Genomic DNA, 14063 nt, shown 5'->3' on the forward strand with positions numbered 1-14063 from the left:
GTACAAGGGCCCAATCACATGGGCCATCTTCCACTGCTTCCTCAGGCCATCAGGGAGGACTAGAACAGGTGCCCATAAGGGATGCCAGCACTGCAGGTGGAGCTTTAACCTACTATGCCAGCCCCTGTTGCTGTTTTTTTAAAAAAATATGTTGCCAGGGCCAGCGCTGTGGCATAGCGGGTAGAGCTGCCACCTGAAGTGCCGGCATCCCACACGGGCGCTGGTTTGAGTTCCAGCTGCTCCACTTCTGAGCCAGCTCTCTGCCTTTGTCTGGGAAAGCAGTAGATGGCCCAAGTCCTTGGGCCCCTGCACCCATGTGGGGGGCCTGGAAGAAGCTCCTGGCTCCTGGCTTCGGATCGGCCCAGCTCTGGCCTCTGCAGCCAACTGGGGAGTGAACCTCTCTCTTTCTGCCTCTCCTCTCTCTGTGTTACTTTGACTTTCAAATAAATAAATAAATCTTTAAAAAAAAAATTATGGTTTTTTTTTTGGTTTGTTTTGTTTGTTTTGTTTTGTTTTTTTGACAGGCAGAGTGGACAGTGAGAGAGAGAGACAGCGAGAAAGGTCTTCCTTTTGCCACTGGTTCACCCTCCAATGGCCGCCGCGGCTGGCGTGCCGCACTGATCTGAAGTCAGGAGCCAGGTTCTTCTCCTGGTCTCCCATGCAGGTGCAGGGCCCAAGGACTTGGGCCATCCTCCACTGCATTCCCGGGCCATAGCAGAGAGCTGGCCTGGAAGAGGGGCAACCGGGACAGAATCCGGCGCCCCAACTGGGACTAGAACCCAGTGTGCCGGCGCTGCAAAGTGGAGGATTAGCCTATTGAGCCGCGGAGGGCGGGGGTGGGGGGGGTGGGAGCCATTGTAATCCATAAGCTGTACTTTGGAAATTTATATTCATTAAATAAAAGTTAAAAAAAAAGATTATGTTGGCAAACAGAGTAGCACTTTGCAATAATACATGATGCTGTAGTTTCAAGAACATTCAACTAATTCTCTTTCCCCAGATATAAATGATCTATGAAGACCACTGTTTGCTGTCTCATCTCCTATCTCCCTATCCAATATTACTCATTCTGTCTTTACTGGTGCCTCCTCCTTTACCTAACATGTAAATTATGGTGTTTCTGACATATCCAGTCTAGAAAATATTGTCTTTCTTTCTGTGTCATTCCTTTTGGGTAAGTTTGTCCACTCCCATTCATTAATTCCTTAACTCAAAAGTTAGGAGTTCTGGGGGCCGGCACCATGGCTCACTTGGTTAATCCTCCACCTGAGGCGCCGGCATCCCATATGGGCTCCGGGTTCTAGTCCCGGTTGCTCTTCTTCCAGTCCAGCTCTCTGCTGTGTCCCAGGAGGGCAGTGGAGGGTGGCCCAAGTGTTTGGGCTCCTGCACCTGCATGGGAGACCAGGAAGAAGCACCTGGCTCCTGGCTTTGGATCAGCGCAGCGCCGGCCGTAGTGGCCATTTGGGGAGTGAATCAACAGAAGGAAGACCTCTCTCTGTCTCTCTCTCACTGTCTATAACCCTACCTGTCAAATAAATAAATTAAAAAAATTTTTTTAAAAGTTAGGAGTTCTGAACCAAACAAAATTCTTGCCCTCAAGAAGCTTGCCTGCAAAAGGAAAGATAGACAAATAAATATAAAACATCACTTCAGATAGTAAAAAAGCCTCTATGAATGAAATAAAACAAGATATGGACATCAAATAACAGCCAGGGGATTGGAAGAGGAATATTTTAGAGAGGCTAGTTAGTGACCGACCCTCTGAGAAGCTACTGTATCTGCAGCTACTGAGTAATGAAAAAGAACGGTCTAAAGTGGGGAAATTGGTTGGCCTGTGCTAAGAAAAGCAGACAGGTAGGGGTGACTGGAACAGAGTAAGGTTAGACAGGCATGTAGGAAGCAAATCATGTTTGACCTTTTAAGCCTTGGTGAGGACTTTGGATTCTATTCTATGTGCAATGGGACACCATTGGTGGGTTATAATAGAAGTAATTTATGATTCGACTTGGGTCTTTTAATTAGGCAGTCTCTTATATTTCTCAATATAGGAATAAATCCCTGTGACTTTGACTTAGGCCAAGCCGTCTTAGCTATGACACCAAAAGCTCAAGTGACCAAAGAACAAGGTAAATTGACTGTTTCAAAGTTTTAAAATGTTTTGCTTTAAAGGATAGCATCTTGAAAGCGAAAAGACATCCATTAAGACAAAAAAAATTGCAAATTATACCCATGTATCTGATAAGAGACTTGCATCCAGAATACATAAAGAACTCTTAAAATCTGATAATAAAAAGATAACCCAGTTTATAAGTAGGCAAATGACCTGAATAGACATTTCTCCAAAGCAAATATGCTAAAGACAAATAAGGCCATGAACAGATATACAACATCATTAATCATCAAGGAAATGAAATCAAAACTACAATAAGATAAAGTGAGCCATCTACTAGGATGGCTGTCATAAAAATGACATATGATATCAAATATTGGTGAGAATATGAATAAATTGGGGCCTTTATACACTGCTGGTGGGAGTGTAAATGGTACAGCTGCTTGGATAAAAATCTGGCAATTTCTCAAACAGCTAAATAACGAATTATCGTATGACCTAGCAATTCCAGTATTACATAGAGAAATGAAAACACACTTCTACCTAAAAACTTGTACATAAATGTCCAAAGTAGCATTACTCATAATAGTTAAAAAGTAGAAATAACCCTAATGTCCATCAACTATGAACGGATAAATAAAATGTTGTATATCCATAAAGAACTGTTATTTGGCATTAAAAGAAATGAAGTACTGATACAAACTACAATGTGGATGAATCTTGAAAACAGTAAGTGAATTATGTCTATCACAAAAAATCATATAACATATGATTTTATTTATATGAAATATTTACGGGGTTGGTGCTGTGGTGCAGTGGGTTAAAGCCCTGGCCTATAGCATCAGCCTGTTAATGTGCCTGGGAAAGCAGCAGAGGATGGCCCAAGTCCTTAGGTCCCTGCAGCCACGTGGAAGAGTTAGAAGTGGCTCCTGGGTCCTAGCTTCAGATTGGCCCAGCTCCCCAAATGGCAACAACCGCTGGGAACTGGGCTGATCTGAAGCCAGGAGCCAGGAGCTTCTTCCCAGTCCCCCATGTGGGTGCAGGGGCCCAAGGATTTGGGCCATTGTCTGCTGCTTTCTCAGGCACATTAGCATGGAGCTGGATTGGAAGTAGAGCAGCCAGGTCTTGAACTGGTGCCCATGTAGGACGCTGGCACTGCAGGCGCTGGTGCTGGCACAGCACTGGCCCCAGAGATTTGGTTCTTATCAGCATAGTACAAAGTAGTTGCTGGAGCCATTCATTAGATTTGTTATTTCATCATTGGGAGGAAGAAAAGTGAAGGTTAAAAACACATCCTTTCCCTTTAAGAACATTCTCCAGAAACTGTATAAGCCTCTTTTGTTTGTATCTCATTCAGAAGAAGCTAGTCACATGGCTATGTCTGGCTAGGAGGTGGAGAAATGTAATTTGATTCTGAGCAGTGCTGGATTCCACCCTCTTTGCTGTGACTCTATCTTGGTACTGCAAAGTGAATGGAAGGTCACATATAGCGTGGTCACTCCTTCCAAGTGTCTCACTTCTCTCACATGAATCTTTTGTTTGAGCCAAACTAGCCTAATCATTGCCTTTATTGCTTAACTGTTGCTTATTCCTGTCTCTGTGTCTTCAGACAGGTCTATTGTTTCCTCTGCTCTAACTCTCTCTCATTAGTTTCTCCTTCAATGCCCAGCCCATGCTCAACTCCTATTTCTTTGTAAATCTGATCTCTGCCACTTAGAAATGTACAGACCATCCTATCAATAACTCACAGAATGAAGAGACCTTGGAGATCAGTTTGTATCTTGTTACTCAGAGTAGCAGCAATAGCAAAGCTTGGGAAATTAGAAATGCAGAATCTCATGCCCCAAGAAAGACTGACTGAATCATAATCTGCATTTAAATCTGATCTTTAGGCAACTCACATGTAAAGTTTGAGAGACACTGATCCATCATCATCACACAGTTAAAGAAAGTGAAAATTAAAGATAAAATGGCTAGTCAAGTAGTTCAGCACTTGACTTTGGCAGTCAAGACATGAAATCCACGTTTTTTTTTTGTTTTGTTTTTAAAGATGTATTTATTTATTTGAAGGGCAGAGTTACAGAGAGGTCTTCCATTCACTTGTTCACTCCCCAAAGGGCTACAATGGCAGGAGATGGGCCAATCCAAAGCCAGGATCAGGAGCTTCTTCCCAGTCTCCCACATGGGTGCAGGGGCCGATGGGCATGGGTCATCTTTTGTTACTTTCAGGAACATTAGTAGAAACTCGGATCAGAAGTGGAGCAGCTGGGTCTTGAACCGGCACCCACATGGGATGTTGATGCTGCAGGCTTCAGCTTTACCTGTCATGCCACAGCACCAGCCTCAATCCACATCTTTTAATGCATAGCGCAGAGCAATTTTCACTGTACCATTCCGTTTCCTCACTGCTCAGGAGTTTGCCTATGTGATACTTCTTACTGGTTTTATGCTTTGTAATAGACCTTATGCTAATCTATTATAATATTATTCATTTTTTCACATTGCTTTTTTTCTATGTTTATATAGTATCTTCCTAGGCTGATTTAAATTCTTGCTTGACAGAAATTGTATATTGGGGCTTCATTGTATTCAGGGTCTAGACACATTTAAACATACTTTTTTTGTTTGCAACTAAGAAAAACTTAACTATTCAACTTGAAAAATGTGAATAATGAAATACTTCCTGGGTCTGATTAGCACACTGCATGAAGTGAAGCGACAAAGTATATCACTTGCATTTGCACTGAAATCTTTCATTCATGTCTACACTAACAGTGTAGGATGGGTTAGATGTTCTTTTCCATATTATACTCTGTATGCCTATTTGTCATTATACTTTGCACACTGCATTGTAATTATTCATTTATAAATCTTTATTCCCTAATTTCTTTCTTCATTAAGGTAGAGACTATGTCTTATTCATTTTTGAATCATGTACCCAAAATATAGGACAGTACCCAATAAATATTTGATAACAATTGAATAAAAACAACATTTTGATTAACTATGTTCAAAAATAGCTTTAAAGCTGCACTTATTATATAGAGTAAAAGAATAATTTTAGTACAAAGTACTTTCTATAGACACTTTCTACAGCAAGTTTGCTTATTGATTAAAAGCATAATAATGGCTTCATTTCTCTGTCTCTTTTTTAACACAAATGCATAGAGGACAGCTAAGATATGATAAATGAGGGAAAGATTAAAAAAAGGATATAAACCACTTCTATTAACCTTCCTTATGTGATTCGAATTAGTGCTTTTTCTTTAGATAAATGAAGAAAATCTGAGGAGATAAAGGAAGGGATTTTTCCCTCTTTAGGTATCCAGAGAACTTACTGTTCATCTTGTAGACATAAAGGGGAAATTTGAGGTTAAGGACACATACTTCTCAAGGAAATCCTCCACATGGAAACTTGCTTTCCATTGGTCCAAGACTGAAATATCTGTATTTCCCCAAACTGGAACAGCTGAGACTAGAGAAAGGAGAATGACAAGCATTAGTCTCTACAATTTTTTTTTAACATTTAATACAAACCAACTTTTATATTATGGTGTTCTCTTTAATGCTTACAAATGTAATTTTTTCCAAATGATACCTGAATCCAAACATTTAAATAATCATTCTATTATTACAACATACTCAACCCCAGAACTCAACTACAGCCAAAGCAGTATCACCTTAACATCCTATCCTCAATTTTATAGCTCCTCTTTTGCTTGTATAGCACTCCCATCCCAGACAGTCCTAGTCAACAGGACAGTCATACCTCCTAAGGCTTTATTAGCCACTCCAGCTCTAATGCATTACCCTTGAAGGGCTACAATATTGTCAGTAGCACTCTAGAATTTAATCATACATAGTCTTATATTTAAAATTTTAGGTATTTATGGCTTGTCTCCTAAATTAGATGCACGGTTCCTTAACCAGAGGTACCAGTGATATGCAAGTCAACTAGTGTCAGAAACTAACTGCTGAATATTCTTCCACCAATAGTCAGAATCAGTACTCTACCATCAGTGTTACTCCTTTTGTTTTTTTAAAACATGATTCTTAACTTACTTGACAAAGAATTAAAACAAAGTTTCACAAAACATTGTATTATTTGCAGCAAAACTGATACACGCGGGCATTTGTTTCATAGTTTTTTAAACTTCTAGCTCCCACATATAAGGGAGGGAGAACAGTGTTATTTCTTACTAGTTTTATTGCTCCTGAGCCTGTCTTCGTTGAAAAAAATATGAAAGTTTAGTGGTTAAGAATACAAGTTTTGGGCCGGTGCCGCGGCTCAATAGGCTAATCCTCCGCCTTGTGGCGCCGGCACACCAGGTTCTAGTCCCGGTCGGGGCATCGGATCCTGTCCCGGTTGCGCCTCTTCCAGGCCAGCTCTCTGCTGTGGCCCGGGAGTGCAGTGGAGGATGGCCCAAGTGCTTGGGTCCTGCACCCCATGGGAGACCAGGAGAAGCACCTGGCTCCTGCCTTCGGATCAGTGAGGTGCGCCAGCCGCAGTGCTCTGGCCGCGGCAGCCATTGGAGGGTGAACCAACGGCAAAGGAAGACCTTTCTCTCTGTCTCTCTCTCTCACTGTCCACTCTGCCTTTTAAAAAGAAAAAAAGAAAAGAAAAGAAAAGAAAAGAAAAGAAAAGAAAAGAAAAGAAAAGAAAAGAAAAGAAAAGAAAAGAAAAGAAAAGAATACAAGTTTTGGAATTACTCTGTTTAGATTTTTTTATTTTAATTTTTTTAAATTTAAGGTAAACAAATTTCATGTAATTCATGTAAACAGATTTAGGAACATTTTAATCCTAGTACTGCTACTAATTAACTACATGATCTTGGGTAAATCTCATCACCTCTTTGTACTTCATCTCCTCATGTACAAATTAGAAATAGGGGCCAGTGCTGTGGCACAGTAGATTAATCCTCTGCCTGGGGCACTGGCATCCCTATGGGCGCCAGTTCTAGAGCCAGCTGCTCCTCTTCCCGTCCATCTCTCTGCTATGGCCTGGGAAAGCAGTAGAAGATGGCCCAAGTCCTTGGGCCCCTGCACCCTCGTGGGAGACCCAGAAGCTGCTCCTGGCTCCTGGCTTCAGGCCATTTGGGGAGTGAACCAGCGGATGAAAGACCTCTCTCTCTCTCTCTCTCTCTCTCTCTCACTGTCTGTAACTCTACCTCTCAAATAAATAAACAAAATCTTCTAAAAAAATTAGAAAAAATTGCATTTTCATGGCACTGTTGTAAAGATTGAATATAAAAAGGCATGCAAATTTCTTAGAACAGTGCTTACATATTACAAATGCCCAATTTTTTTTTGTTTTTATTATTTAAAAAATAAAAAGGAAAGAAATTGGAAGAAATGATAATTTTTTTCCCTCTGTACTTTTAAAGTGTCATATTTAGGAAAGCTATTCTTTTAGTTTTCAACCCAATTAAGACCTTCAATTCATTCAAGAACTTTCCATTTTTACAATACTCATCATCCCTCCTCATGACATCATTTATTTTTTATACAGCTTAGGTTTCATGGCCAGTCCCACAGCACAACCTTACAAAGACTCTTGATTTCCTTGCCTCTTTACCTGTATTAAGAAAATGCAGATTTTCTCTTTTCTATATATAAACACAAGCTTAAAATTATTAGGAAAAATATCACCCGGCTTTGCAGAATGAAATTATTTCTAATTATGCTCATAAATTCCAAATGGCCATCCAACATTTACATGATACTTTACCCCTAATAAAACTGGCTTTCTGGTTCAGTAAGGTGATTATTTCACATATTCTCCCCTCCAATCTTTAGTGCTCATACTCCTATCCACTTTTAGTCAATGACTCACCTTCACACAGAAGATGGATATAATAGAGAAGAGCCACCCCATCTTCCCCTACCGAATCTACCAACCTACTGGCATAAATGCCTCCAAACTCTGTCTTCTTATCTACATGAGGGAAGAACTGTTCTAGTGCCAGCTTCTGAGAGCAGATCAACAGTCAAGTACTAGCTTAAGATTAGAGCACAATTAGAGAATTGTGCTCTTGCTCTTATCCCTTTACTCCTAAGCCAGACTTTTTATTTCCTTCCTCATCATGTTCTCTTTTTACCATGATTATCTACAAGACTAATGTTTTACATTTTCTCTCCTTATCACACTTAAAAAAAATTATACATCTAACCAAAAACTACAACAAAAAATAACTCTTTATTTCACTGCTTCATTTAAAAATTTACCTTCACACCAAAATTGTTCAAGTTTTCCAAATTTACTGTCTTAATTCCCCATATGCATTTTCTTCTCAATATAATCCAATCATATTCACAACCAATATTCCAGTGAAACCATTCTTATCAAGGTTATTAGTGACCTACATTTAGTCAAGCTAAAGGAGGATGGTCAACTCACTATCCTCATCTTATTTGGTGTCTTAACAGGAGCCAACACATTTAACTACCTCTTCCTTCTTGAAATGCTATGTTCTTCAGAATTTTCCAATGTTTCACTCATCTGATTTTTCCCGCACTTCTTATCTGGCTCCTTCTGTATTAGACTTTCAACTGTTAAAGTGTTCTAGGGCCTGTCTAGGCTCTCTGCTCTATCTATACTCATGCTTTCAGTGATTTTATCCAGTTTCTTGAAATTATGTGCAATCTACATTTGAGTATTGATGACTCCAATTTAAATTACAGCTTGTGAAGCAAGTTTACTGTGCACTGGTTACCAACTTGTCTGAGTATGGTGAGATGAATACTCCCACACAACAAGTTACATGAAGCCATTTATTATTTACAGGAAGGCAACAAGGGACAACAGAAGCCCAAGCCCAAGGACTTGGACCATCTTCTACTGCTTTCCCAGGCCATAGCAGAGCTGGATGGGCAGTGGAGCAGCTGGGACTCAAACTGGCACCCATATGGGATGCCGGCACTGCAAGTGGCTGCTTCTACCTGCTATTCTACCTGCTAAGCCACAGGGCTGGCCCCTAGGGTGCCTTTTATAAGGCCACTAATCCCATTCAATGAGAGCCTCACCTTTATGATCTAATTCTCTCCCAAAGGCCCCACTTCCAAATACCATCACCTTGTGGATTAAATATCAATATATAAATTTGGGAGTAGAGGCACAAACATTCAGAATATGAATAGGCCGGCGCCACGGCTCACTAGGCTAATCCTCCGCCTAGCATCGCCGGCACACCGGGTTCTAGTCCCGGTCTGGGCGCCGGATTCTGTCCCGGTTGCTCCTCTTCTAGGCCAGCTCTTTGCTGTGGCCAGGGAGTGCAGTGGAGGATGGCCCAAGTGCTTGGGCCCTGCACCCGCATGGGAGACCAGGAGAAGCACCTGGCTCCTGGCTTTGGATCAGCGCGATGCGCTGGCCGCAGCGTGCCGGCCACAGCAGCCATTGGGGGGTGAACCAATGGCAAAAGAAAGACCTTTCTCTCTGTCTGTCTCTCTCTCTCTCACTGTCCACTCTGCCTGTCAAAGGAAGGAACGAAGGAAGGAAGGAAGGAAGGAAGGAAGGAAGGAAGGAAGGAAGAGAGAGAAAGAAGAATATGAATAAAGAAACAAACTCTGGAAAGCTGTATATCATTCTGAGCTGTCTATTTCTCAGATTCCCCCCATTGCATCATTCATTCACAACAGCTTAACTGTCTAATCCTCACACACACCAAATTCTTTCCTCAGTCATGAACTTCACATCTGCATTTGCTTGAAAGGATTCTCCCTCTTATATTTTCACCATTGTTTTCTTATCATTCACGTCTCAATTCAAATGTCTACCTCTTCAGAGGCCTTTCCCTAACCATCTTAGGAAACAGCAGTCCCCAATCTTTAAATTGTATATCTCATTGCATTCGTGTGTCTTCTTTATACATTTATCAGGATCAAATATTAGTTTATATATTTAATGCTCATCCTCCTTATCAGTCTGGAAACACATTGAAGGCAAAGACTACATCTGTATCTTATTAGTAAATGTATAACAGCATCTGACACATACTAAATGCTACTGACTTGATTCTTTCAAGGTGGCTACCTCTCTCCTAGCCCATGACTTTATAAAAGCATATTTTTACATATATTTTTACATATATTTAAAATTAACTCTATATTCAGTATACCATTACAATTTGAAGTAGTCCTCAAATACTGAGAAAAGTCTCAATATAATACAACAAATGCTTCCAACATTAGAATACTTTAAGATTTAGTCATCATCTATAGCCTTTATTTGTCCTTTCATATTTTGTACAAGTTTTCTAATTTCTTAATTTATCACCCAAATTCTAAGATAAAAATATTAACTTTGAAGCAGCTTGTAATTCTGATATGAATAAATATAATGAATTTTTATTTAATGAGTGAACCACTGTATTTTATTAATAACTGACTATGCTAACTAAACTCTGGAATAATTTTTAAGACAGATTTTTGAGAAATAAAAAGTAAACAAGCCGGCGCCGTGGCTCAATAGGCTAATCCTCCACCTTGCGGCGCCGGCACACCGGGTTCTAGTCCCGGTTGGGGCGCCGGATTCTGTCCCGGTTGCCCCCCTTCCAGGCCAGCTCTCTGCTATGGCCAGGGAGTGCAGTGGAGGATGGCCCAGGTGCTTGGGCCCTGCACCCCATGGGAGACCAGGAAAAGCACCTGGCTCCTGGCTCCTGCCAGGATCAGCGCGGTGCGCCGGCTGCAGCGGCGGCCATTGGAGGGTGAACCAACGGCAAAAGGAAGACCTTTCTCTCTCTGTCTCTCTCTCTCACTGTCCACTCTGCCTGTCAAAAAAAAAAATAAATAAAAAAAAATAAAAGTAAACATACCTCTTGTCCATGGCCTCCTATATGTATAATCAATAACTTCTGCAAGATAATTTCCATCTTGACATAAGCATGAAGGGATTCGAATCATTAAAGTATCTCTGTAATACTTCTTTCTAGCTTCATTCTGTGAAGAAAATAAGAGTATAAAATGTTTCACATATAGTACTTATCCATCAAATTCATAATGCTAAAATTAATTGTTCTTTGAAACATATTATTTCTTTGAAACATACTTTTCTTCAAAAGTTCATTGTGGCATAGTGGAAAGTCGCTGCCTGTAATGCCAGCATCCCATATGGGCGCCAGTTCAAGTCTTAGCTGCTCCACTTCCGATCCAGCTCTGCTATGGCCTGGGAAAGCAGTGGAGGATGGCCCAAGTCCTTGGGCCCCTGCACCCGCGTGGGAGACCCGGATGAGGCTCCTGGCTCCTGGCTTTGGATCGGTGCAGCTCCAGCCATTGTGACCAACTGGGGAGTGAACCAGCGGATGGAGGATCTCTCTCTCTCTCTCTCTCTCTCTCTCTCTCTCTCTTCTCTGCCACTCCTCTCTCTGTGTAACTTCGGCTTTCAAATAAATAAATAAATCTTTAAAAAAAAGCTCATTATAAATATCAAAAGGAACACATAACTGAGAAAATCAAGGGCCCTAGTAGTATCAGTAATAGGCTGATGTATTTTCCTATAATTTTTTTCTAGATTAAGCTAAAATATGTGTGCTTGATAAAAAATGGGACCATATCATTTATATTATTTAGCAATGTGCTTTTTTTGTTTTTACTAAATGATATAATGTGGATTTATTAAATTTTGCTTTCTAAGTCTGCATTATTTTACTTAACACCAGCAAATATGTTTCTAATTTTAAATTTTATTTATTTATTTGAGAGCAGAGAGACACAGAGGGAGAGAGGGACAGAGAAAAATAGTGATTCCATTTGCCGCTTCACTCTCCAAATGCCAGGACTGGACCAGGGTCTGAGCCAGGAACTAGGAAAGCAATCAAGGGCTCCTACATGGGAGGCAGAAATCCTATTATTTAAGCTATCACCACTGCCTCTGAGGGTTTGCATTGGTAGGAAGCTGGTTGGAGTCAGGAACTGGAGCAGGAAAATTAATGCAAGCACTCTGATGTGGGACATGGACAGCTTAACTACTATACTAAATGTATGTTTTCTGTCTCTAATTTTTAAAAAAGATTTATTTATTTGAAAGGCTGAGAGAGGGAGAGACAGGGAGAGGGAGGTCTTCCATCCACTGGTTTACTCCCCAAATGCCACAACAGCCATGGCTGAGATGGGCTGAAGCCAGGAACCAGGAGCCAGGAGCTTCTTCCAGCTCTCCCATGTGGGTGCAGAGGCCCAAGGACTTGGGCCATCTTCCACTGCTTTCCCAGGTGCACTAACAGGAAGCTGGATCAGAAGTGGAGCAGCTAGTACTCAAACTGTCACCCATATGGGATGCTAGCACTGCAGGCAGTGACTTAACCAGTTATGCCACAATATAGGCTCCATCTGGCTCTAGTTTTAAAATATATAGCTAGTAGACAAATTGTTTCTTTAAAGGGACATAAAATTGGTTAAGTAAATTTGTAAATCAGTCAAAATTCTCTTAAATTTGGCTCTGCCTTTACTTTCCAACTTTTTCTCTCATTACTCTAACCATTCTCTCTACATAGACTAGTATCTTCACCACCAACCCTTAACATTCAGCGATTACTCCTTCAACGCTGAGGTCTACAGTGTACCTCTGAAAATCCCCAGCTATTTCCTCTAGCTATCAAAACGCTTCCCACCTTCTGAGACACATTCTAAGCAATATCTCCTTCAGGAAGTTTTCCCTCAGTGACTCTAGCTTCTCACAGAATTCATTTTTGGGTGTATTTGGACAAACAACAGTTTCATGCATTTTTTTCTTAAGAGTTTTGTGCTGCTGAGGTGTTTAGAGTTTCTCTTTTAGACAAAAATAAGTGGTAAAGAGAAAAGATCACTTATGGTAACTGACATAAAATGAGGACCAAAGGTATATAGCAAATAGGAAGCAAAGCTTGATTTGTCCTTTATATAAAAAACTCTGCCTTTCAAATAATTTTTTTAAAAAGCCCCCACAAACTATATTATTTGATACGTATATTAATTATTACTTCAACTCTGAAAATAAAGAAAATCTTTTTAGAAAATATTTGAGGACTTTTCCAAAGCATCTCTGACTCCTTTGAAATTGAAATCATTCTCTTCTTGCCTGTTAACTGATCTAATTTTGTGCAAGATCTTCATATGACAATAGCTTGACTTGTTATTTGAGTGATTCTTCAACACTATTTTCACAAACTTCACAAAGTACTCTATCTTTTGCAAACTTAGTACCATATTGGTATTATATCATGAAGAGCGACACACCATCAAGATACTAAGAGATCAAAAGTGTGAGGATATTTGAGTACAAGCTAATTCTGCAAGTGGCTGATATACTCACAAATATGTTTTTATTACAATAATTTCTGATTCCCTATCATGCACAACTACACATTTTCTTCCCTCAGTTGTGAGGGAATAATAACATCTGAAGATACCTGTATTCTGTCTTATTAACTTTCAAATATAACATAGTTTTCATTATGTTGGAGTAACTTTTCTTTCTGGTAGATGGGATTGGTGTTATAACAAAGGAAACAAACATGTAATTTGTCAGTTAAGATCATAAGAACCACTGACTTGTCATATGGCAACTACTTGAGTTTGAATCTCAGCTCTGATAACTGCTACAAGCTTTTTAATTTGACTTGACATTAGTTTCCTAACCTGTAAAATGTAAGACTTGTGTAATATTAGTATCTATGAAGTAGTTGTGAGGATCAATTATATAATTCATAAGAACAGAGTATCTGGCCCATTGTAAGTGTTGAATACAGGCTGTTACTATTACAATGAGGTAATTAAGAATGCTTTTCCCCCATTCCTTTCAACAAGAATCATTTCAGACAATCAATTTAAATTTCATAATTTACTTCCGAAATTGCCATTTTTCTGGGTAGTAAAAGTAGGAATTTAGAATTAATTGTAAAGTAATTAGATTAAGGATTACTACAAGATTATCATATACTGAAAGCAGATAACTTTTTATATCATAATTCTTAGTAAACCAGTA

At 39.9% G+C, this 14063-nt stretch overlaps 1 protein-coding gene across 4 annotated transcripts in view; it reads right to left on the reverse strand.

Moving 5' to 3' along the window:
* The window catches only part of SHOC1 (shortage in chiasmata 1), a 102721-nt gene that overhangs the window by 84936 nt on the left and 3722 nt on the right, over window positions 1–14063 (reverse strand). For 3 of the 4 annotated variants that reach the window (XM_051843218.2, XM_051843221.2, XM_070055562.1), the window contains exons 2-3: window positions 10921–11044; window positions 5498–5585 (exon numbers count right to left, since the gene is read on the reverse strand). In XM_051843218.2, the coding sequence (XP_051699178.2) occupies window positions 5498–5585; window positions 10921–11008 (176 nt within the window). In that variant the 5' untranslated portion in view covers window positions 11009–11044. Of the gene's footprint in view, window positions 1–5448; window positions 5586–10920; window positions 11045–14063 lie in introns of those variants that run through there. The other variant, XM_051843219.2, reaches the window with a different exon arrangement.

Source organism: Oryctolagus cuniculus, chromosome 1 (assembly GCF_964237555.1).
Source record: "Oryctolagus cuniculus chromosome 1, mOryCun1.1, whole genome shotgun sequence".
NCBI classification, from domain to species: Eukaryota; Metazoa; Chordata; class Mammalia; order Lagomorpha; family Leporidae; genus Oryctolagus; species Oryctolagus cuniculus.